Source organism: Podarcis pityusensis (assembly GCF_964106645.2).
Source record: "Podarcis pityusensis genome assembly, chromosome: 10".
NCBI classification, from domain to species: Eukaryota; Metazoa; Chordata; class Lepidosauria; order Squamata; family Lacertidae; genus Podarcis; species Podarcis pityusensis.
In genome coordinates, this window is record NC_138035.1 from 53,907,962 (window position 1) to 53,934,356 (window position 26,395).

Below are 26,395 nucleotides of genomic sequence, written 5' to 3' on the forward strand. Positions count from 1 at the left end.
GGTAAACCAGGCATAGGCAAACTCTGGTCCTCCAGATGTTTAGGACTACAATTCCCATCATCCCTGACCACTGGTCCTGTTAGCTAGGGGTAATGAGAATTGTAGTCCCAAACATCTGGAGGGTCGGAGTTTGCCTATGCCTGTGGTAAACAAATGAGAACTAAAGTTCAGACCACTGCTATGTACACATTAGCACCTTAAAATGCAGATCTCATCCTTTTGATGTGTTTCAAGTCACACCTGCATGTTTTGTACACATCAGAGAAGGGGTGGGATTTGGTTTTCTTAACCGTGCAACCCCCTCCCACCGAGCCTCCTATTCCTGAAGCTGTCTTCTGCATATAATGCACAACACCTGTTTCAAATGTATGCACCTCAACTTGACTATGAAGTGAATGTGACTTAAGTTATTTATTTAGAGGCTGATTATTGGGGAAACTTACCTAGCAGCAGTATTTCTCCAGAAATCACTAGCTAGCTGTGGCTTGTGGCTAATATTGTGCATGCACAGCTTCAAAACCCAGTGGCGAAAGCGCAATGGCTGCAGTGATATGTAAACAGTCAACCGCTGCATAAATCAGAATGAATGCTGAACAAACAGGTCTGCAGAAAACAAAGTGTTTGAACGGAATTCCAGTGGAGAGCATACAGTTCATCCACTAGGTGGCGGAAATCTGCCATCAGCAGAGAAATGGGGCGGGGGGGGGGGAAATCACTTTTATTACGAAGGGCTGTCTGAATAAAGATAGTTGGAATAACAACTTAGTATGTATCAATTAAAATCAGTTACCTTATTGCAAGAGAGAATGTCAGAGTGAATTATTCCTAAGCCTGCCTTGCGACACAAAGGCAAAAACGTCCCTTAAAAGGTTTCTCATTGTTTCAGAAAAGGATAATTTGAATTAAATGAATTCCCCCGGCCTCTTCATTGGTAACTCTGCATTCGCGGTCCTCGAGAGACAACTTAAGCCATACATGGAATGGTCATCCACGGAGGAGCAGCGTGGCCTTGGGTACATTTACTCAGAAATAAGGCACGCAAAAGTTGGAAGATACACAGTCAGACAGGCTGCAGAAATTAAAAGAATATTAATGCGTTACATCTGTGTGCTTCCCCCTCCCATAGAGGCGTAGCTATGCCCAAGTCGCCTGCCCTGACGGCGGCAACAGGGACGTCGGAAGCAGGCTGAAACATACTCGGAGTCGAGTGGATTTCATGCTCTTTATTCAGCTCATAGTAGTGAGGAATGGAAGTTCCCCCAGAATGTCTGCTTTATATACATTATTTACACAATGGGCCCCACATGATTGGCTAATTCCGGAATTCTCCTGTTGGCCAATCAGGTTGCGGATTCACTTCCACCTGGAGCTGGATTGGGTGGCTCCTGTGGACCAATCAGACTGCTGCATTTTGGGTCCTATTGTTCTAGGACCAATCAGACTGCTGCATTCTGAATCCTATTGTTCAAGAACAATCAGACTGCTGCATTCTGAATCCTATTGTTCTAGGATCAATCAGACTGCTGCATTCTGAATCCTATTGTTCTAGGACCAATCAGACTGCTGCCTTTTGGATCCTATTCAACTGGGTACACAACACAGGCAGAGTTGCAAGACATTCCCCCATGTGCAAAACACGTCCATCTGCGTTGCACAAAGGCAAAAGTATTCCCATTGTTTTAATTAAAAAAAAAAATTGCATTGCCTGCTAAGCGGCCCAAACTCTCCCTACTTAATACAGACGTCTGGTGGAGACGCCATGAGGATTTTTATAGGGTTCTTTCAATTCCTGACGGTGCAAAATGAAGACCACCCCCCCATGAAACAGGAACCCCAGAAAGTGGGCTGCGGTGCCGTGCGTTACTCCGGCCCCTTTCCCGCCCGTTTCCATGGCTGCGGCTCCGAAGCGCGTGGGGGGGGGCTGCCATGGCGACCGCGCCGCGCCGGGCTCGCCAGTTTCGCGCGCCTCGCCCACCGCAATGGAGCAAGGGCGCCTCTCTCGGCAAAGCCGGCGGCAAAGCGGGAGCCCGGCGCCTCCCTCGGCCGGCACGAAGCCCGCCGCCTTCGCCAAGAGCGCCGGGGCGGAGGACCCGGCCGAGGCCGACCTCGAAGCCGCCGTCTCCAAGCTGGTCTGCAGAGTGGGGCGCGTCCAGACGGAGGCGCGCACGTATCTGCACTCGGCCATAGGCTGCGAGCGGGCCAAGCGCTGGCGGGAGGTAACGGGCGCCTCTGCCTCCTCCCGGCTCGCTGGGGCGGCTGCCCGGGGGGCGCGAGAGCGCGCGTAATGGCGCGCCTCTCAAAGCTGCGCGCGGTGAATCCTTCGGGCTCCACCGGTCGAATCTGGCTGTGGAAACCTTCGGGGGATTTATGTTCCGGATATAATCATCTGGCTTGATCCGCGCCAAAAAGTTTCACCCCAGTTTCCATGTTGGATGGGCTGCACGTTCGTTTGTGTGTGACGTAGGGTTCCATACGTCATTTCTCCATTTTAAAGAGGGACGTCATAATCTTTATCATTTATTTATTATTCTTATTTATTGAATTTATAGACTGCCCTATACCCGGAGGTCTCAGGGCGGTTCGCAGAATAAAATCAAAATATAAAACCACAAAATACATAACCAAAATAAAAACAACCACCCAATGACCCCCCCCACCCCACATTTTAAAAGGGCATAAGTAAGAATACATCTTTCCACACTGGTTAACTGATGCCTGTTTTTAACTTTTTAGTACGTTTTTACTGCATGTTTTTATCTATTTCTGTTGTGAATAGTTTTTGATTTATTATTATTATTATTATTATTATTATTATTATTACCTCACCCATATGGGTTGCCCGGCCACTCTGGGCAGCTTCCAACATATATAAAAAACATAATAAAATGTTTAACATTTTTAAAAAAATCCCTATGGAGGCCAATCTTCAGATGGCTCAGGGGTCGCATAACTCCTAAATCTGATGAAAACGGACGTCCTAAGGAAAAGCAGGATCATTCCGGGAGGTGAAGCTTCCCACTGCTTTCTCATAGCAGGGAAGATGTCCTCACTCAGGAGGTCAGGTGGTTTGGCATCTCGCTACCAAAGGCACACACACCACAAGCCTTTAGACTAAAGTTTAGAGGGAGAGATGGCAGTTGTTGCCACAGTGATCCATGCGACGCTCATCTCCAGGCTTGACTACTGTAATTCGCTCTACGCGGGGCTGCCCTTGAAGCTGTCCCAGAAACTCCAGCGGGTGCAGAATGCTGCAGCGAGGCTCCTCACGGGGTCTCTGCCATGGGAGCATATTCACCCAGTGCTTTTCAAGCTGCACTGGCTCCCAGTGGAGTACAGGGTCAGATTTAAGGTGCTGCTTTTGACCTTTAACACGGCCTCGGACCCTTGTACCTACAGGACCGCCTCTCCTGGTATGCCCCATGGAGAGCCTCAAGGTCCATAAATAACAACACCCTAGTGGTCCCGGGCCCTAAGGAAGTTAGATTAGCTTCAACCAGAGCCAGGGCCTTTTCAACTCTGGCTCCGGCCTGGTGGAACGCTCTGTCTCATGAGACCAGGGCCCTGCAGGATCTGATTTCTTTCCGCAGGGCCTGTAAGACAGAGTTGTTCCGCCTGGCCTTTGGCTTGGAGCCAATTTGATTCCCTCCCTCCCTCTTTCTTTTTTCTTTTCCTTCTCCTCCTGCGATGAGGCTACATTTTAATATTTTAATGTTCCATTATTTTAATGTTGTATTTTATTTTTGTTTTTAAGTTGTAATCATTCATCTTGTTTTTATTATTGCTTGTAAGCCGCTCTGAGCCCGGCCTTGGCTGGGGAGGGCGGGGTATAAATAAAAAATTATTATTATTATTATTATCTGGTGTGAAAATTGGCAGGCTGCTGTTAACCAGGGAAGGGCAAATGGTTTCTTTTTCTCTGCCTTAGGACGGGGGTATTTCCCGCCCCCTGCTTGGGTTTTGCCACAGTTGTGCCACACTTTTTTCTCCAAACGAGCTCAAAGCTGCGTACATGCTTGTTCCCCATCGCATTTAACCCCTACAACAACCCTATGAGGTTGATTAGGCTGAGAGATTGTGACTGGCCCAAGGTCACTACCAGTGAGCTTCATGGCTGAGCAGGGATTTGAACCCTAGTCTCCCAGGTCCTAGTTCAACACTAACCACCACACCATTCTGAGACACTAAACTTTTGCATTCCTTTTAGAATTACAGTCATTTGTTTTCTTCCTTTGACACAATGGTGTGGCCAGTGGTGAAGCTGCATGCTCCGCTACCGGGGGGGCCATGCCGCCCATGGGGGCGTGGCGCACCACCCACAGGCATGGTGTGAGTTTTGGGGGGCGTGACGCCCAGCGCCCGGGGGGGGAGTGCATGGTGCGTGTCTGGGGGGCCCGCTGTGATGGCTCCCTCCGCACCCCTGTTCCTCCACCAGTGGGTGTGGCAGAGCTTGAGAGAAATGGGATGCCTATTGTGATTTTCCTTCCCTTTTCTAATAGTACTCTTTTTAAACGAGTGCTTTATACATGAGTCATATTGGATACAAATACACACTGTTGTGTGTATATATATGCATACATATACACAAATATACACACAATCATGTTTCATTCGAATGAATCTTGCAACAACAAAAAGGAGTGACTGCTCTGACCTGCTTTTTGTTTTTGAAACAGAAATTTTGTTACTTGGACATTTTCACCCCAGCTTGAGGTCGTTATGCTATTTTTATTTTGTTTTCAGGCAATTGAATACTATAGAAAGCTGCTATCTTCCTTGAACAAAATGAAGTTTCCTGCAGAATATGTTCCTGGTCATAGCTGTATACGGCTGGTAATTTCAGTTTAGCATTTAAAAGAAAAATAGGACCAACACACACACTATTAAGCACACACTTGTGGGTTTGGCTGTAAAGCATGGGTTGGTTTTTGATTGACTGATATTTTTATAATTAGTATGGTACCAAAGCTTCCTATAGCTGTTCTGGCGGTTGTTTTGTTTTTACGGTATCCAGGCAGCCCCCAGCTTACACGTGTTCAATATGTGAGCGACCATGTATACGTGCATTGCGATGAACCTGGAAGTGACCCAGAAAAGTCATAAGGATGTCACTGAAACATCACTAAAAGTATGGAACGGGGTGAAGCAGAATGGTGTTTGCAGACTTTTTCAATGGGTTTCAATTATACGTGATTTCACCAACATGAAACGTTCACCACCTTGAAATGTAACCCCCGTGTAAATGGGTGTGTGTGCCTGTAATCTATTTATATTGTCTTTTAAACACTGGGGGAATAGTCATTCTTGATTATTAGTCCCAATAGTCCTGGTTGCATTCTTATTTCATAGCACAAAATCTTCTAGTGGGTATTACTCGTTATTTTGAACTTCTGGGGCTGTTCTAATCATACCAGTACTAAAATATTATAAATAATGTGCTATCCTGGTTCTTTTATTTTAGGTGTTTGAAACCTATTATCATCTAGGTGTTGCTCTCCAAAAATTAGATTTGCACCGCGATGCTGTGGAAGCGTTTACTAATGCAATAGAAGCTGCAAATGTCCCCAAGGTATGGAACTTCCGTAACATTTGTATTATGTGTACAATTTGTACGGCGGTTCTGTATTGTAGGGAGAGAAACATATTGTTTTCATTTAATTGTTACCTTTTGAGAAGTTTAATGAATCAAAGGAATGCATTTTTAGATGCATTGTTCATGTACATAATTTTTAAATAGCATACTATTCACCCCATGATTAGGAGGAATTAGGTTAACAAGCTACTGTTGTGGTAACATTTAACAATTACTGTACATCACATGAGAACTAACACCTAAATGAGTATTTTGGCATTTTAGCAAGAACTAATTTCTCAAAATGTTAGGATATTTTATGCTGTAGTTATTCCCAAACTTTCCCCCCCACTGACAAATCGAAAATTGCTCAGAGTCTTGGCAAATTGCTTAATTTTATCTGCTTGTTGTACCAATTGTAATGTGCTATGCTAGAAACTATATGAATTGTAATTGTATCTTTATTGCTTCTTTTATTTATTATATATTTTATCATATTTCAATTTGAATTCCATAGAATACAAATTGTAGTGCAACAAAACACAATATAACACCATTGTGTGAGCAAATTTTTATTTTGAAAGCATGGTGCAGAGAAAAAAAGTTTGAGAACCACTGCTGTAGAGTCACTTAAGTAGTATTGATAATGTTATTTAGTATGTTGATTAGACGTTATGTAGGCATTGGGGCTCATAGTTGTTGTTTTTTTAAGTAAGTAACTGTCTAGCTGTCCTAGAAAGAAAGTTGTGCAGCAAAATGTGCAGATACCCTTCTAAGCAATTTCTTTGAAATGAGTCATCCTGGCTCCTCCCACCTGTCAGTGTTTCTAGCCAATGAGTGATGTGAGAGCTGTGATTGATAAGTGAGCACCAGGCAATAGAAATCCTTGTTGTTTTCTTCTCCCCTTTAGTGCCCTTTTCCTACTTCTGTCTTATTTTCCAGGCCATGATAGTTTGCCTTCCCTGTCCCTAGCAATCAAAATGCATCTTAATCTGAGATCAGGTAGTCCCTAGAAGTTATCTTCTGCAGATATTAGACAGAAAGTGTGGGTGGATGTTTAGAAATTCTCTTCCCTCAAAAAGGCAAATGTGTAAACTTTGCAAAGAGCTTAGGCATGTTTCCTGCTGTGCCAAACACCAGGCTTTCATTAAGAATTCATTTCATAATTAACTCACAGTACAATGGTATACATGCCCACTTAGAAGTAAGTCTCTTTGTGTTTAATGGGGTTTCGCTCCCAAATAATCGGATGCATGATGGCAGCCTAGGCTTGGTTTAGAGATGGCATTGTGGGAATTTTTGTGTGTGTGTGCCTTTAACAGCTGTATGGTGGAAACTCAACAAGTTAATCCTTTTCTAGAGATGCAGTGATAGGGGAAGCTTCACCACAAATGGCAGCTGTTCCCCCACAGGATCCTTTTTTAAAAAAATGGTGCTACATTGGCCACTCTCCAGTTCTCAGGTACAAAGGGAAGTAATCAGAATGAATTACAGATTTTGTTACAAGATCAGCAGTTTCACATGTGAGTTCTTTAAGAACTCTTGGATGGATAACAGCTGAACGTGATCATTTGTTTATATTGAATTTGTCAGTGATACCTAAAACTTCATTTTTTCACCACTATTTGCTTCAGTTCTTCAGACTTGCTCAGGGATCTTCCGTACGTCTTCTTTAGTCAAGACAAATGCAAATAATTAATTCAGCTTCACTACTGAATCTCATTTTCCTCCTTTAGCACCCCTTTAACTCTCTTGTTGTCCAAAGGCTGTACAAACTTAATTCGTCCAAAGGCTGTACAAACTTAATTCGTTCCGGAGATCCGTTCTTAACCTGAAACCGTTCTTAACCTGAGGTACCACTTTAGCTAATGGGGCCTCCCACTGCCGTGCGATTTCTGTTCTCATCCTGAGATAAAGTTCTTAACCCGAGGTACTACTTCCGAGTTAGCGGAGTTTGTAAACCAAAGTGTTTGTAACTTGAGGTGTTTGTAACCCAAGGTACCACTGTATTCCTGTTCATACTTATCTGGAGATAAGTCCCATTGCATTAAGCAGAACACCCAGGTAACTACTGTTGAACTTAATATACTCTCAGACATGCTTCTGCGTCTAGCATTGCACTTTTAGTTATGGAAAAATGAGAGTGTGTATTGTTTTGCCTTCAAATTTTATTTCTGTGATCTATTTATACTTCAGATTAAACATAAGTTATTATAAGTGTTGTTGGTGCCTTTGTAGTTCGCATACAATCTCATTAAATTCTGTCTCCGTTCCTTTTTCTCTGCAAGGGAATAAATTGATTTATATGAGCATGCTGCTAATGTTATAGTTCCTTGTCTAGCCCCTTGGGTTCTAATGTTTTTTAAACTCAGTACAATTATGGGAAACACTGCACTGGAATGATGACATAAATCATCCCCATAGGAGTCTGAACAGTCTGGGGAGTAATCTCATAGAACCCTGCTGAGGTAAATAAGACCAGTAATTTGAAATAAATAAAAGAGCAATGGAGCTAATGTGAATGGCTCAAGAATTCCATTAGATTCACAATGGCAGTGTTTATGTGGCATAGCTGTGTAGATCACATTGCAGGGCTGTATTAAATATAATAATATTGCAGCTCACAAGAGTATCCTCTTTTCTCCAGAGTGTCTGTCATGTTGGCTGTGTTTCTGGATCTTACTACCAGACACCTGCGTTTGCGAGGAGAGCTTATGCATATGTAAAATGCGGTAAGACATATTGCTTCTGTAGCCAAGCTCAATAAGCATGCTTGTGTAGGAAAAGTAATAAGTCAAATTGAAATATATTCTACCCACCTTGGCATCACTATGGAACAGCATGATAAGATTGTATTTTGATACTCTGCTGGAAGCTGCCCAGAGTGGCTGGGGAAACCCAGCCAGATGGGTGGGGTATAAATAATAAATTATTATTATTATTATTATTATTATTATTATTATTATTATTAGCATAGCCGGGGGGGGGGGGCAGATCAAGTAAAACAATAGAAATACTTAACTAAGTGACCAATCACGTTGGTTCTGCCCCTCCTAACAAAAGTCCTGCCCCCCACTCCCATAACAAAAATCCTGGCTACGCCCATGGCATGCATCCTACTCGTGTCCAGTTTCTACACATTTAGGCATTGTGCACTTTCAGATGAATATGTTTGCATAGGACCAGTAGGCATAATCTCAATTTTCCATCCATGTATTGATTCTCACGCAGTTGGAATGTCTGCATCGGGGGTTGGCAAATTTTTTCAGTAGGGGGCCGGTCCACTGTCCCTCAGACCTTGTGGGGGGGCTGGAGTATATTTTGGAGGGGAAAAAATGAACGAGGGATGATGAGTGGCATGCAAAAGGGCTCCAGAGAGGGACTGGCACCAACAAAGCCCAGCCCCCTCCCTCCTTTAGGCAGGGCAGGGAGAAGCCAGGAGGAGGGAGGGAGGTGCCACCGCAGTGTGTTTGAGGGAGGGGGGAGAATGGCGCAGCCTGAATGATCAGAATCAGATCCATTCTGATCCACACAGCGATTCCTGGACTGTCTGCAGGCCGGATCCAGAAGACAATTGGGCCAGATCTGGCCCCTGAGCCTTAGTTTGCCGACCCATGGTCTGCATGGAGCTATAAGAGAGCTCCAACAATTCAGTAGCAGAGCACATTGTCTGTCTGCAAGAGATCCCAGTCACCCCCATTTCCCAGGGTTTTGTTTTGTATTGTTTTGTTAAAGAAAGATAAGTAGCAGGTGCTGTGAAAGATCTCCGCTTGAAGCATGCTGCCTATATGAGCAGCCAGTGCTGAGCTAGATGGATAAATAGCATAAAGCAACTTCTTATGTTCCTATATGAATAGAATCATAATATGAGTTTGATTTGTATTCTTAGCTGCTTTTAGAGTGGACCTTCTGGTTTGCAGCTATTTTTCTTATTATTATTTTAATTACCAGAGCGGTTTTTGGTAGTGTTACTGTAGATTGACAATGATCATATGGAAAGTTGACCCTAATATCCAAATAAGAGAAGAGATTGTTTTTCTTTAGATTTAAAATATACTTTCATCAGTCTTTAAAATGTAGACTTTAGAGCTAACCTTTATCTTGTGAAACCTAATCTTACAAACCAAAACACAACCAGTACTTCTTGATGTGTAGAGCCAAGTAATGGGGAAATGGCTGTCTTTGTTATATGCCAAGCTTAAGTTAAACTGTGCCCAGTTCAACCTAGTCATAGAGAAAAACATTCTTGCCTGTTTAAGTAAAAACAAATGCCTGCAGGCCAGTGTGGTGTAGCGGTTAAGAGCAGAGGACTCGTAATCTGGTGAACCGGGTTCGCTTCCCCTCTCCTCCACTTGCAGCTGCTGGGTGACCTTGGGCTAGTCACACTTCTCTGAAGTCTCTCAGCCTCACTCACCTCACAGAGTGTTTGTTGTGGGGGAGGAAGGGAAAAGGAGATTGTTAGCCGCTTTGAGACTCCTTAGGGTAGTGATAAAGCGGGATATCAAATCCAAAACTAAGACATGTTTGTATTTATTTAGGAAAATAAGTCGAAAATCTTTCCTTCAGCACCACCTGTTGAATAGATTACTGTGCACGGAAATCCAATTATGTGCCCATTTAGGCATGTAATTGATAGTTTACCTGAGCAGCAACAAAGCAAGATGGCAGGTTTCCTGCATTTTTTGCTTGCTTCAAACAACACAATGAGCTGAAAGAACCAAAACATCTAGCAGCGTTGATAGAATTTGCATTGGAATGGTTTACATGGAGACAGACAACAGAGGCAGATTTACACATGTGCATTCTTAAATGGATCAAGTAACTGCATTATCAGCATTTTGATAGATTTATGCAGGTACATTTACAAGTAAGTGGGAAGCCTTTTTTGTGCTTTGCCAAAGATGCTGAATTATGGCGCAGAAAAGTGGTATACAAATTTAATAGTAGTAGTAGTAGTAGTAGTAGTAGTAGTAATAATAATAATAATAATAATAAAGTCATTCTCTGTGCAGGAGGACGATAGCGGAAGGGGAGTAGGTGAGACAAAGGTTTTGCTTGGGCTTGTTCCAGCTTGTTTAAATGTTTAGCACTAAACCATTGATTTTAGCATTACAGTAGACCCTCCAGATATGAACATAATTTGTTCCGGGGGTCCTTACATACCCCGGAAAGTCCACAACATGAGGCACCGCTTCTGCATGTGGCGCGATAGAGCGCTTCTGCACATGCGCGCACGGCGAAACCCAGAAGTATACACTTCCATGTTTGCCGTGTTCACAACCCGAGAGTTACGTTACCCGAAGGTAACGTAACCTGAGGGTCCACTGTACGTGTCAACCAGTTGAATGGCAACTCAACATTTTCTGGCCCTACAGGTAGCCTTGTCTTTGGGTTTAGTAACAAAATGTAGTTTGCGGTGATAGAGATTGGTTGCTTTCTAAAGTTATCATGCTGAGTTATATTAGTAACCCGTTTCACACGCCACGTTAAACAGTAGTTAAAAACAAACCATAATTTAATGCAAATGTACAGGATTCTTGTGCATGCTGCCGAGAAGTTCTCACTCTGCTCCTCCCCGTGGGTTCATGGTTTGTTTCTTTCCAAACAAACTACTAGTGGTAACTCAGGTTGGTTCTTGGCTTATTGCTTATGGTTTGTTTGGAGAGAAACAAACCTTGAACCAGGTTCAGATGTGGCAGCTTAGCAGGAGCAGAGGAAGAGGGAAGCAGGAACTTTTCACCAGCATGCCCAAGTACATAGTGCATTCATACTAAACTATAGCTTGTTTTTAATTATAATTAAATGTGATGTGCAAACCAGGCCTGTATGTGCACTAATGAAAAGCAGCAAGTTGATATAATATAGGCTTCCTCAACCTCGGCCCTCCATATGTTTTGAGACTACAATTCCCATCATCCTTGACCACTGGTCCTGCTAGCTAGGGATCATAGGAGTTGTAGGCCAAAAACATCTGGAGGGCCGAGGTTGAGGAAGCCTGATATAATATTTTGTGGTGGTTGCTAGTCATAGAAGAAACTCTCTCTGCTCTGTTCCTAGGCAAAATCAAAAAAGCAATATGTGATGCTACAAGAGCTGTGGATTTAGACCCCATGAATCCTGTGAGTAGTAATGCTGTGGTTCGTGTAACTATAGGATTCGCTGTATGTACACTTTATACTCTTGTAGAATTTTAAGATATTTGGTCGGGGAAATTGTGCCATATTTTCTAAGAGGTAAGCCCAAATAAATAAAATAAATACACAAATTTCTTTGCAGACTCATGAAGAGTTGAAGCAAGCATCCATGTCCAAGACCTCAGTTGCACAAAGCCATTTCACGATTTGATAAAAATTAGACTGCTGCACCATAAAACTGAGTATATAAACACAAGCTGATGCAGTAAACATTTGCTATACTATGTCTATGAATCTAGTAGAACTTGCTGTTACTCGAGCACAACCCTATAGTTGCACTCTCCCTGTTTCTCTTGAGTGATGAAAAATTCCAGGGCTCAGCACGTAGCTGAATTTGGTTCCCTTTGGAAGAAGGACACTGGATGCTTACAGTGTTTTGTAATGTTTTAGTTTATTTACAGATATACAGGTTGGGTATAGGAGGAGGTACATCTTTAACATTCATATCAGCCAACCAAATCTACCACCCTTCATCTGATCTCCAGAGAGAAGCAGCTTTGAATCTCCTTCTGCTGTTAGCTTATAAAAACTCCTCTTTCTCTGTGTATGTTTCTCTGTCTGTCTTAGTCAAATCTGAAGCTTCATTTGTTTCTTTTCATACAGAGGCCTACAGTACATCATTCTTGACTGTTAACACTCCTTTATTAGGACAGTTAACACTTCAGGATTCTGGCGGGGAGTTGCCTTAATCCACATGGATTGCCCTGTTCTCAGAAATCTAACAGCAAGATGTATAACAATGTAAAACCATATGCAGTGCTTACACTGGATTAATAATACTTCCTAATTCTGTGGTTCCCAAACTCCTCGCCCGCCTGCAGACCACTTGGAAATTCCTGAGGCTCTTGGTGAACCTCTTAATATTTTTTTTGGTGCTCTACTTATCAAAGCACATACATAATTCATATTTTAATAACCGTAGTCTTGCCTTTTTAGTGCAGTGGATGAATAATCTCCCCATGCTGGCATCACCATAGACCTGAGGCCAAGCTGCTGAGAAGCGCCCTTTCAACTGGTGATTTTTTAAAGGAAAAAGTAGCAGTCTGTACCAGCACCATATTACAGAAATCAATAAAGACTGGGTCCTCTTTGCCCTATGTGATGATTTGCCCCTTGTCAAAGCACTCTCTACCGCTATCATTGCAATTGGTCCTTGCCAGGATGAAGTCTTGATATTCTTGGTAGTTCTGCAGCCTTAACGTGGATCATCTGGAGCTCACAGACCACAGTTTGAGAAAGGTTTAAAATGCAATGGTGTGGCTTCAGTCATAATCTCACCACAGTTTGCATCCACACTGGCTCTTAGTTAGTTTCTGGGTACATTCCAAAGTGCTAGTTTTAACCTCTAAAGCTCTTCAGTTGGCTGGGTCTTAGCTATCAGAAATATTGGACCTGCTCATCACCTTAAATCAGTGGCAGAGGCTCTTCTCTGTTTCCTCCTCTATTTGGAGGTGAGGAATGTAGAGAAGCATAGAGGACCATTTCTGTGGTCGTGGGATGCCTGAAGAACATCTTCTCTAGGTATGTCTTCCTACTATGGCGGGTGCTGGTAGAAGGAAGGCTGCTGTTCTCTTGTGCCTTTCATTGAAGTGTTCCTTAGCTTAATCATCGTGCGATTTGTGTTTGTAGATATATATATATATATATATATATATATATATATATATATATAGTTTTATTGTATGCTGTTTTGAACTGGACAGTTTGGAGTAATGCTACCCTTGTAGCCTGTCTGTGATCTACACAGTTCTCTCACCCATTTCATCTTTGTGGGAGGCCTGTGAAGTAAGTTAGGAGCTGAAAAGTAGTGACTTCTGGCAAGGGGCAGTAGTAATATGCTGAAGATCCCAGGTTGAATCCCAGGTAGAGCTGGGCATTCCCCCTGAAAACCTAGAGAGCTGCTGCCACTCAATACTGAGCTAGACAGCTAGACAGACCAATGATCTGACTGATTATAAGACAGCTTCCTGTGTTGACTTTCCTAAGGTGAGCTCCATCCCTGAGTGGGGATTTGAACCTGGTAGTTTAAGTTACCTGTGGATTTAAGCTGTGATTTAGACAAAACACCTTTTTTTCAGTTTTTGCTGACTGCTTACCTTTTTATTTCCTAGGATGTGTACTGTATCAGAGCTCTTGCATGGAGCTCAGCAAAAGAAAAAATGAGAGCCCTTACTGATTTGAACTTTAGTTTCAAGCTGAATTCATCTCATATTTGCACTATGATCTTAAGGGGAGCTATTTTAAACTCCCTTGGGAAACTGCCTCCTCCGAAGAAAAATAAAGATCACGAAAAGGTAAATGGCATTGTCCAGAAACTTATGGTTTTCATTGGTTTGCCTCATAATTGCCTCCGAAGGGGCTACCAGATGTTATCCAATTCTGAAAAAAGGTCTAGCACAAAAAAACAAACCACTGGACCTATTAGTATGTAATTTGACAGACTTTAGCTACTTGCTAGGGGCTATTCAGCTATAGATCTCACTCATTACTGTCAATAAGCTGGGGAAGTTATAGTCATATAAAAATAATAATTATAATATTTATAATAGTGAATTGGAGGGCCACAAAGCTTTGTTTTTCTGAATTGGGATTTGTTTTGTGACAAATTGGAGACTCAGAAATTGGTTTCTACTGTCTCAGGCTGTTTTTTTCAGAATGTTGAGTGGGAGTCGGAACCAAATCTTGTGCTCGGTTCACACCTCTTGTTTCCACCCCTATGAATTTCATGTTCTTCACCACACAGCTCCTCATTGGGGGTGAAGAAACAAGCACTGTTTGTGATTATGTATGATTACCGTGACATGGCAGACTATAGTAAGGCTATAGCCAGCAGTAGCAATTTAATACATTCAGGTTATCATGTGATAACTGTATTTGCTGTGGATAGAATGTTATGTAGCCTGGTTCTGTTTCCTTGTCAGATATTGAAAATCTTTTCTCTCTGTGTGTAATATTAATAAGACAGTGGCTGTGAAATCTATGCATTATTACTGGAACCCACTCACGTTTCTTTTCAGGATTTCAGTGGTTCACACAATCATTAAAGAAGCCATCTCTTGACTTCTATGATATGATTACATTTCTAGTGTTTCTGTTCTGATTAACTCTGAAATTCTTAAGGAAGTGTGACATCACCCACCCACTTGCATGCTTTTTAATTAAGTCCAGTGTTATTCTCTGACATAGGAAAGTCAAATGCAGACTTTTCCCCACGATGACATGATTTGAACAGCATTTTTATATTCTTTACAAAAGCATTATCCTCTATATCTGGCGCTACAATAGATACATCCCCACTTTTAAATGACTCTATACGTCTATATGTTACATCCTTGAAGGAAAGCCTCCATTGTGTTTGCCCAACTGCCCATTTGTAGAACGGCTAGTAGCGCTGGCATTGCAATACTAAGAAAGGACCAAATCATCTGCTATAGGCACAGCCTAAAATAGTACAGTATTTCCACTTATTTTCATCCGTGACAATGAAAACAAAAACCAAGAACCTCTACTCCAGTATCAAATTCTGAGTTATCCAGATTCCAAATAAATAAGTCAATTTACAGCATTGCACCTTTTAGAAATCCTACACGTGCTCTTAATCAACCCTTATATTCCAGTGTCTAGTAGTACTGATTTTTCTGAACACACCGGTACCTGTCTCTGAAGATTATTTAATTGTTTTTGTTTCCCAATAGGCATCTGATATTTCCTGGGAAAGCAGGAATTTCTTTGATGTGGAAGATTTTTATAGTCCGAAAATTCCTTCATTCTATGATAAGTGAGTAGGAATGCAAGCAGCTGCTGCTGCATGCAGTATAAAATTGCATGATAGCAAATGCAAACTATTGGAGGAGACGCTGTGCTTTTGAAAAGGGCTTGAAGTAGCGAAGTAATCTCTTTGCACTTATTCAATTTCAGTTTGTATCTTCCACTGTAGTTGCAGCAGTACTGTACTTCGCAGAGAAACTGGATTTCTCCTTCAGGGCATTTAAAAACAACAACAACAACCAGGAAAAGCCATTTGGGGAATGACCGCTCCCCGCTTAAAACGGGGGGCGCCCTTTGCGTGGACGCGCGCAGCCCCTAGATCTGGAGCGGCTCCAACAGCATAGGCTTGGTTTGCCTTCCCTCAGGTGGGATACCTGGAGGTCTCCGCCTACCTCAGTCAGTTGTCCAATCCCACCTGGGGGAAGCATTGCCAAGGAGACCAGACCAGGTAGGGGAGGGATTACCTGCCCACACAATAGAGGGAGGATCTTACCTGGGAATCCTCACTTGGCTCCAGAGCTTCTCCCACCCTACCCACCCTCAGTTAATGTCTTATTTGCAGGTTAACTTTTCTTCACAGGTTTTGCAGGTTAACTTTTCTTCACAGGTATGCGGGTGCTGCTACGTTAAGGTCGCTGTTAAAGGGCCAGAAAGGAATTTCCCTGCATTGGCAGGTTTCGCCTTTCCCGTAGCAAAACGTCACAACTTTGGCGGTATCAGGCCTTGGGCGGAATCCTTTAGTCCATCTTCCTCTTTGCGGCGGCGATACCAGGGTTCCCCATTAAAGGGGTTTCTGAAGTGAGGCTTTGACCGTACGCCGAAAGGTCGTCATTGCTCTCCCCTGCGGCGGCGGCGTAACGGGGGCGGCTATCTCTGCTTGAACATATGTTCTCCAGAGCCGGCCCATCCCCCACACACACACTGGATAACCCTGATGCTCCCTAGGTCCCTGGCTGGGGACTGGGGAGGGAGAACGCCCAATGCCTGAGCCAAGGTCTACCCACATTTGAAATTTAATAAAGTTGTGGCCAATTTAATCCCATAGCATGTTGTCATGAGTTGTTATTCCACATGACGGGGGGACCGCGCGGGATCTGGGGACTCTGCCTGTCCACGCAATGGGTGACTTGAAGTGTTGCTGGGATATATTTAACCATTCTCCATTCCAAATCCCTTTCCGGGCAGCTTTCATCTCCACTGACATGGGATTTTCAAATAACTTGGGAGATGATTTGGAGTGAGGAAATAACAATGGGCTCCCAATTGCCCTTTCCTGAAGTGGCTCTTCTTGCTATACACAAAGGATGATTGGTGTGTGTTTGTGTATTAAGAACAGTTCCAGGATTTCACAACATACTCATGTGAAGTGCATTAATTGTGTGCAACCACAGTGACATGGGGTCAGAATGAATCAACTGCAGAATCATTCCTTCACTACCAGAAATGCACAGAATGAATGTAAATAACATATACAATTGATTAAAGGTATAGGGACCCCTGACAGTTAAGTCCAGTCGCGAATGATTCTGGGGTTGCAGCGCTCTTCTCGCTTTACTGGCCGACAGAGCCGACATTTGTCCGCAGACAGTTTTTCTGGGTCATGTGGCCAGCATGAATAAGCCGCTTCGGGTGAAACCAGAGCAGCACACGGAAACGCCGTTTACCTTCCCGCCAGAGCGGTACCTATTTATCTACTTGCACTTTGACGTGCTTTCGAACTGCTAGGTGGGCATGAGCTAGGACCAAACAACCGGAGCTCACCCCATCGCGGGGATTCGAACCGCCGACCTTCTGATTGGCAAGTGGTTTAGACCACAGGGCCACCTGTGTCCTTAGGGAATAAATAATACACAGACACATCATCATCATCATCATCATCATTTATTAACATGTAATTTGGATTTTTAAAATTCCTGCTATTATATTCTTTTTTCTTTTTTAAAAAAAGCATGTTTGAAAATTAAATCTGACCTTTTATATATATCCTTCATAAAAATGAATGAATAGCCGTCTTTTGAAATGCTGTTTTCAAGAAAGAATTGTGGGGCACATCACCACAGCTGTTATCCTCCAATCTATCTTATTGACCTTTTAATCCTATTTGATGCCCGGAAATTAACTGATCGCTGCAATTTGCTCAGTTAGTACTCCAGTTATCAAACAATGTGGTTACCTTAAGCAATTAGTGTGCGCTTCATTTTAGGAAATATTTAAATAAGTAACTAGATCTTTAAATAATTTGATAAATGATTTCAGATTCCTTTCTTGATGATTTAAATCAATCCGCCCTAGACATACCTTGACTTTTTTTTAAAAAATCTACATCTGGGCAGAAAGGCTTTTAAAATTATATATTAGCAGAGCGATCTTAGACATGTCTATTCAGAAGTAAGTCCGAAGCTCAATGGGACTTTACTCCCAGGTAAATCAGGCACAGGATTGCAGCCTGAAGGAAGTATACTCATGCTTGAAACCCCAGAGAGCTTCATTCAGCCATTGTAGACTGTATTAATCCCGGCCAGCCAATGGCCTGTCTCAGTATAAAGCAGTTTCCTTTGTTCTTACGTTTTGTGATGTTGAGTAAACCATGAAATGAAGGTAATAGTGCATAAATATATTACAATGCATAAATGTTAATAAAACCAAGTTCCTTATCTTCTGATGATTTTTTTCTTTTTATAGATACCTCTGGTCTCTAAATGTTTTTCACACCGTAACTGAAATAGACCTGTTTGATGGAGCTAGATTCCTCTCCAACTGTAAGAGCCAGTAAATGTACTTGAAATGATTATGCTACAAATGCCTGCTTTGCCTTGCCTTTCGGTTAGTTGGACTCCTCGAAAATGTCCTTTGGTTATAGAAACCTACAGGAGCACCTCCCTCAGTGGGGTGAGCCTCAGCTATGTCCTCCTGGCAGCAGTGTCACTGCTACTTTGCTAAGAGGGAGAGGACAAGGCCGTGGCTGCGTGGCTGCTCTGGTTTTTCTACCAGAGTAGCTCCATTGGTGCGTCAAGAATCCCCAACCTCACCTGCCACCTTTCCCCTCCCCTTCCATGTACATAGCAGTGATGCTTCTGCCGGGAGGCTATTGCTGCCTGTAGGCTTAGGTATATTAGGAAACTCATTTAACAAACCACAGACGCAGATCCAGTGACGTTAATGGACACAGCTCATTTAGGTTCATTAATTTCCATGGACTTAGTTGCATATGAGCTCAATTCACTATATCAGGCATAGGCAAACTCTGGCCCTCCAGATGTTTGGGACTACAACTCCCACCATCCCTAGCTAACAGGACCAGTGGTCAGGGATGCTGGGAATTGTAGCCCCAAACATCTGGAGGGCCGGAGTTTGCCTATGCCTGCACTATATTGTCTAGCACAAAACACAGCCTCTTGTTCAGCTGCCACCATTTTTCCTGCATGATGGAATGCTGTCTGAAGTGCTGGTGAAAGGTGCCTGAAGCAGAGCCCCAATGTCACTCTGCTAGGGCACAATAGGTTAAAAGCCTGGCAGCACCATTCAGGCTCCCAGATCCTGCCTTCATCATTTCTGGTGCTGCCTGAAAGCTGCTCTGTCCTGCTGCGTGGCAGGAATCTGGTTGTCTGGAATCTATGCAAGTAGATTGTTCAGGATACTTTTTTTTTGTTTGTTTACCCCATACATCAGAACTCTAGATTAGAGTAACTTAAACTTTTTAAAGTTTTGGTTCTCCCCTCCCCCCCCCCAAAGGCAGATGGTGACAGGCTGCTAATTTGTAAAGTGTCTTCACCCTTAGATCAGTCAGTAGAGGATGAGACTCTTAATCTCCAGGTTGTGGGTTTGAGCTCTACGTTGGGTGAAAGATTTCTGCATTGCAGGGAATTGGACTAGGACGGTGATCATTGTCGCCCCTTACACTCTACAATTCTATGATTCTATGTGACCATAAACCCAGCAGCAGCAGCAGCAGCAGCAGCAGCAACAACAACAACTGGAGACTAAGATACATTAACTAAACAGTACTTTCATAGTTTACTTATTCCTTGAGCAAAGACGAGTGGAGAATCCACACGGTGCTTATTAGCTTGGCTGGAGAGCCTGTGCAAGCCACACAGCCGGCTTTGCATTGTTCTGAGGAATGCTTCTTTCCTCTCCAGTTGTCATTCTGCAGAAAATTCCAAGTAAAAAGGCACTTTTCCCCATGCTCCCCCTCCCCAGAACACTTCCTGCCCTTGGGCTATAAACCTACAGAATCTGCTCACACAGCTGGCTTTCACCTGCAAAGAGTTGTGGGTCTATTTTTGTATTTCTCTGTGTGGTATTTAAGAGGCCTGTCAAATACCTGTCTCCTTTGCCTACCAAGCTTTCAGAAAATCTTGCACAAAGGTCCCGTTCAAGAAAATGCATTCAAGGGCCAAGCTACTCAGTTAAGAGTCTTGCGTAGTGTGTCTGTTATTCAACACAGTGTTTTATGGCACTGATTCTCAAACAGTGGAGGTGGGCCTCAGTGCCACAACCTGCCCTGTCTCTCATCATTTGCCTGCCCTGTTATCTGGCCATGCTGTAGCCTTTCGTTTGTGCTGTCAGCAGAAGGTCCTTGCATTCTGAGCAGAAGTGGCTGGGAGACAGATGTTTGGTGGGTGGAGGGAGGGAAGGAAGGAAGGAAGGAAGGTCTCCCTTCTCTGAGGGGAAAGGGCCAAAAGAGATGTTGAAGGGAATTGGAAAGCGAGATGAAGGGTTACAATTTTATTATTAATAATAAATAAACTGGAAATACTACTACTACTACTAATAATTTATTATTTGTACCCCGCCCATCTGGCTGGGCGGCTTCCAACAAAGACAAAAAATACACTAAAACATCACGCATTCAAAACTTCACTGAACAGGGCTGCCTTCAGAACGATGGGGGTGGAGACGCTCTTTCAGGTATACTGGGCCGAGGCTGTTTAGGACTTTAAAGGTCAACACTAACACTTTGAACTGTGCTTGGAAACGTACTGGGGGCCAATGTAGGTCTTTCAAGAAAAAGAAGGGGGTGAGAGGGAAAAGAGGTTACAGGAAAAGTGAACGTAGAATGACCAGGAAACAGGGATGAAAGAAACTGGGAGTTTGGAGGAGAGAAAAAGGTACAAGCCAGTGTGGCATAATGGTTAGAGTGTTGGACTAGGACTTGGGAGAGCAGGGTTTGAATCTCCACGCAGCTGTGAAGCTCACTGGGTGACCTTGGGCCAGTCAACATTTCTTCACCTCACAGGGATGTTGTGAGGATGAAATGGGGAGGAGGAGAACCATGTACACCACCTTGAGCTCCTTGGAAGATAAAGTTGGCATATAAATAAAAAAAATCCTTCCAGTAGCACCTTTAAGACCAACTAAGTTAGTTCTTGGTATGAGCTTTCGTGTGCAAGCACACTTCTTCAGATACACTGAAACAGAAGTTGAAACTTCTGTTTCAGTGTATCTGAAGAAGTGTGCTTGCACACGAAAGCTCATACCAAGAACTAACTTAGTTGGTCTTAAAGGTGCTACTGGAAGGATTTTTTTTATTTTGACTATGGCAGACCAACACGGCTACCTATCTGTAATTGGCATATAAATGTGATAGATAGATAGATAGATAGATAGATAGATAGATAGATAGATGATAGATAAAAATGTGATAAATATAAATAAATAAATAAATAAATAAATAAATAAATAAATAGTGAAAATACGATTGGAGAAGAAATTGCAGGAGATGAGTAAAAATACATTGAGAGTCATGCTTGGGTTGGAAGGAAAATATACGTTTTTTTAAAGCATATCTAGAGCCTCTAGATCAGTAAATTCTCCTTAAAATTGGGAGGCTGAAACGTAGTCTTTTAGAACAAACAACTGTTTTCAGCTTCCGGAAAGCTGAGCAATGCGAGTCCCTGCCACAAGGAAAACACTGTGGCAAAGAATGCAGTGATAGCAACAGAACATGATGTCTGCTTCCTTTATCTGCCACTATTTTGTGGCAGGCTCTGCCACTGCACCACCATTTTGTCACCAGTGAGCCTCAGTAATTTTCAACCCATCTCAAGCCAATCCTAGGGGAAGACAATTTTAAAGCACGTTTTATGGGAAAGATGAACCCTAATGCCAGTTTTTCATTTTGTTGTTCCTGAGTGCTCCCCATGTTTTACTGGAAAGACTAAAGGTTGTCTTCGGTGCTGTGCAAGCAGTATTCCACTTGAGCAACAGGACTTCTTCTTCTTCTCTTCTCCCTTCATGCCCCTGAAATTGCTCTCGAGGGTCCTCTAGCCTTCATCAGCAGATTTGGAGGGTGTGGGACTGCAGGCGGAAGGAGGGAGAAGTTCCACTGCATAAGAAGAAATCTGTTGGACAAGTGGAACAGCAGTGTTGGATACGACACACGACTGGGCTACGTGTGCCTTAAATTGGGTTTTATTACGTAGAAAAATATGCCTCCTCAAGTCAACAGAATTCTTAAAGCGACTGCTATTCTAGCAGTGAAAGCTGTACATCTGATACTTGTTTACTTACATTCTGATTTCTGTTCTGCCTTAGCTAAATATTTCATGGCTTTTTTTTTGTTTTACAGTTTGTTTTAATCCTTTAATTCAGAAAAAAAACTTTTTCTTATGAAAATATATATATTGCATAACATAATTTCTCATGTTCTTGAATTAGCCATTAGCAAAAACAAAGAACAAAACTTGGGGAGACCATTTAAATGTGGCTCTCTGACAACGTATTCCGACAACATTTCCTTATTAAGGCGAAAGATGTACTCACGGCAAAGCATGGCATCAGTCACAGGAATTAATGGTAATAATTAAATAGATACTTAAAAGATACTTAAACATAAAAAATAATAGGACGCTTTCTTGCTTCAAGCTTGGAAATGTAGTTATGATTGTTAAGGTGCTTGCATTTGCACAGATTGAATCTTGCACACACAAACATATGCATGTACCTAGGGATGTCTGAGTATTTTGACGAAAACAGGAGTAGAAATTGCTGGTGTTTGCTTATCAATCCAGTGAATACAATTGCTATTCACTGTTGTTGCTTTGAGTCCACGATTGATATGTAATTGATTAGGTTTCTCCCCCCCCACACATTTGCATCAAAATGAATGGGGTGGAATAAGGCAATGGCCACATAATTCACATTATTGATTTTGTAAACCGTGTAAATTATATAATTTTATCACAGCAGGCAGCAAGACAGTGTTTTGGGTGGAGGATAAACTGGGGCAGAACAGAATAGTTCAGTTGGTTTAGAGCAGGCTTCCTCAACCTCAGCCCTCCAGATGTGTTTGGCCTACAACTCTCATGATCCCTAGCTAGCAGGACCAGTGGTCAGGGATGATGGGAATTGTAGTCTCAAAACATCTGGAGGGCCGAGGTTGAGGAAGCCTGGTTTAGAGCGTGGCGCTCATAACGCCAAGGCTGCAGGTTCGATCCCCGTAAGGGCAGCTGCATACTCCCTTCCAACTCATATGATTCTATGCTCAAGAAACAGTGTTGCATATTCCCCCTTCCACCTTTATAAACAGCCCTTCAGCTATGTGAGGGTGATTCAGGGAAGTTGAAGAATAGGAATAAAGTCCTAAAAACAATATAGGTAAAGGTAAAGGTATCCCCTGACCATAAGGTCCAGTCACAGATGACTCTGGGGTTGCGGTGCTCATCTCGCTTTACAGGCCAAGGGAGCCGGCATACAGCTTCCGTGTCATGTGGCCAGCATGACTAAGCCGGTTCTGGCAAACCAGAGCAGCGCATGGAAACGCCGTTTACCTTCCCACCAGAGTGGTACTTATTTATCTACTTGCACTTTTGACGTGCTTTCGAACTGCTAGGTTGGCAGGAGCAGGGACCGAGCAACGGGAACTCACCCCGTTACAGGGATTCGAACCGCCGATCTTCTGATTGGCAAGCCCTAGGCTCTGCATATTAAAACCTGTGAAAAGAGAAGTCCTCAGTAATTTCCTTAAATAGTCACAAAATCAACCAAATACTACACTGCAGATTTATAAAACACATTGATAATATATATTTGCTGTTAGGTGTGCAGTTGCTTTTTAAATATATCCTAACATTTGCTTTTCTTTATTATTATTATGCCTGAATACTGGATTGGTGCTCTCAGGGAAGAATCGCTCCAGTTTATCATCAGCATCTGGTAATCATTTATTTTATTTTTTCATATTGTTAGAATTTCTACCAGAATTGTTTTTATATAAACACTTTCAAAATATTATAGTGCTCATCAAGCCCTGGAAGCTTTAACAGAAGCTTCAGAAAGAAAACTTGAAAACATGATCTACTTTGTATATTATAATACAGGCAATGTAATCCATCTTATCCCCTGGCAGGAATCTATGTTCCAAGCAGCTGGAGCCACATATATTTAAAGCCATATTGGCTTGTGAGTTGCGTGGTTACCCCTGCTGCCATACTCTACCTTTCTCTTAGATCAGTCTGTAGTAATATAATCATCCTGCCACAAAATAAATCAACCGGCTTCTCCAGACTGGTGGTATAAAATATTACAGGATTTCAGGCAGGAAGCTGATTAGAAATGAAGCTGTGTAAAAGCCCACAGCCTTTGCAGGTGCAAACAGTATTTAAAGCAGAATCACATGTGACTTCCCCGATAGCAGCACAAGCACAAATCATCAGGAATGCACAATAAAAATGATGTCTGCAGAGTCCCGAAGACTACACTGGATTTATACAATGCCTTTTCAGGGGGAAAATACTTCTTGTTATATTTAGTATTGCTCTCCTAATAAATCTTATCATCCCCCCCCCCCTTTTTTTAACTGTGCCTGACTACTGAATTGGTGTTCTCAGTGAAGAAAGACTCACATTTGCCAGCTACACAGGAATCTGGCAGTTAGTTTTTCTTAACCGTGATTATTGTTTTCCATCTCAAAAAGGTTGCATTTGAAGGCCTTAAAATGTTCAACAGAAGCTGCAGAAAGGAAACCTGAGAATATGATGCACTTTGTACATTGCGGGGAACGCAGTGCCATCTCAGCACATGGCAGGAATCCTTTTGCCAAGCAAATGAACCATCTCTTCCCACCCCCCAATGCGGCCTGCCTGCCATTAGCCAGAGTACTACCTGTGAGATGCAGTGCCATATGGCTAGCAATTCTTGGAAACTTCAACCCCCCTGCTGTCTTCTGAGCTTCTCTAGGCCCTGGCCATTTCAATGAATAAGGCAGCTTAGTTTTCTATGGTTTACTGGGCCTGGATTATTTCTCGGAAGGAATACCTAGAGACAGGTAACTCTCAAGTCAACCACCGTACAGAGGCTGCAGTCGCACCCTGCATTGGTTGCGCAGAAAAATAAATCCTACAGAACTAGATAAACTCCACCTTCACCTAGCGATAAGGAATGACACAAGGCTGATGTTTGCTGAGCACTCTTGGGTCAAGATTAGATTTGGCCCCAGAATCCTAATCTGCCCGGGAGTATTTCTCATAGTGCACAAGTATGGCTTCCTAGAGCACGATCAGTAGAGGGGCTACGGAGTGTCTTGCCTAGATTATCATGCCCAGGCTCACTGCCTCCCCAGCAATGGTATAGGAGTCCTTTCTCTGCATGGAGCAGCTTCCTTGGGCCTGTAACCTTCACCAATAACCTTCCAAAGGATAGTCAGGAGGTCCACCCTCCACCTTCATGTGACATTCAAAGATCATTAAGTTTGCTTCTTAAGAACCCTGCAATGGATCATGCAATGAGTACTACAAAGCTTTTTCCTCCCACCATGTTCTAGAGATACTGCTCCTTTCAATGTCTTTGCTCTCTATTCTGCAACCCTATTGACGGACAACTTAAAGTTGGACTTACCGTGATTTAGGTATGGGGGAGAAATTCAATTTAGTTTGCATTTAAAGGTGAACCTACATAGTTCGCACTTTCCCAAGCAATATGCAAACTGAAACATTTCCTAAAAAAATTGCACCTTTCTCAATTTTTCAGGGCCAAAGAATGTGTATCCCCCTACCTGTTTTAAGTCTTATGTGTTCAGTTTTTCCGTATGTTTTATCTTATGCTGGTTTCTGACAGAAATAAAATTTGATACTGTTTATGAAAATGCATATACTAGGGTCAAGTTTGCATTGAAACCCACCTATAGGTGCAAATAACCTATAAAAACGCATTATAGTAAGGAAATGTGTTTTAGAAAAATCATGTGTATTAGGCAATATTGCATACAAAAGTTTGTATAAAGAGAAATTCACACTAAAGCGCTGATGAATTTTCATGAGGATTTGTAAAAACAACAACAACCCTTGAGATTGAAAAATGAGAAACAGATAAACTTGACAGATTCACCATGGCTACTGTAAAGTACTCTTCTAGTAAGCAAGGAGTGAATCAGACTAGCTCACACACACAATAGGAGAACAACCAGATCATTGAGAGTGGTTTGCATGTTTCCGCTGCACAATTTACCATGGTAGTTTCTTAGTTAAGGATGCTGCTGTAGTCTAACTTTCCCTAAACAATAGTTTTTTGTTTATAAGAGATATTATATGAATTAAGCTAGAGTCCGTTTGAAAATTGGTGATGGTTAAACTAATGTAAAAATACAGAAGAGTGAATGCTGACTACAGTAACCCCTCCCCTCCCTGTTCCTTAGGCAGTGAAAAATTAAAGAAAACTGTGGCAAAAAGATCAAGTTCATTTACAGGCTGGAATGCATGAAGAAGAAATCAGCTTTCAACAGGATCATGGTGGCCTGGTACATGGCAAGGTATCAAGTGATGTTTTTGACACTGGAGCTTAAAATATGCTATATTTTAAAACTGGCAATCTTTAAAATGTATTCCGTTCCTTAGTAAAGGGCTTTATTAAAATATGCATATATTGA

At 42.5% G+C, this 26,395-nt stretch overlaps 1 protein-coding gene across 1 annotated transcript; it reads left to right on the top strand.

The window, feature by feature from the left end:
- Nucleotides 1–1,974: 1,974 nt before the first annotated feature.
- On the top strand, nt 1,975–26,395 carry LOC308486910 (uncharacterized protein). The gene is made up of 11 exons (XM_081024131.1): nt 1,975–2,216; nt 4,741–4,830; nt 5,459–5,566; nt 8,217–8,301; nt 11,627–11,688; nt 13,875–14,057; nt 15,459–15,541; nt 18,214–18,290; nt 22,192–22,329; nt 23,656–23,688; nt 26,165–26,395. The coding sequence occupies exons 1-11, from the start codon at nt 1,980–1,982 to the stop codon at nt 26,227–26,229; spliced, it is 1,161 nt and encodes a 386-aa protein (XP_080880257.1). The 5' UTR covers nt 1,975–1,979; the 3' UTR covers nt 26,230–26,395.

Excerpts from the sequence above, each read along its gene's own strand:
- LOC308486910 (XM_081024131.1), top strand. The coding sequence starts at position 1,980 with ATGGAGCAAGGGCGCCTCTCTCGGCAAAGCCGGCGGCAAAGCGGGAGC. Across the intron at positions 4,831-5,458 it reads GTCATAGCTGTATACGGCTG|GTGTTTGAAACCTATTATCA; the intron begins GTAATTTCAGTT and ends CTTTTATTTTAG. Across the intron at positions 14,058-15,458 it reads AAAATAAAGATCACGAAAAG|GCATCTGATATTTCCTGGGA; the intron begins GTAAATGGCATT and ends GTTTCCCAATAG.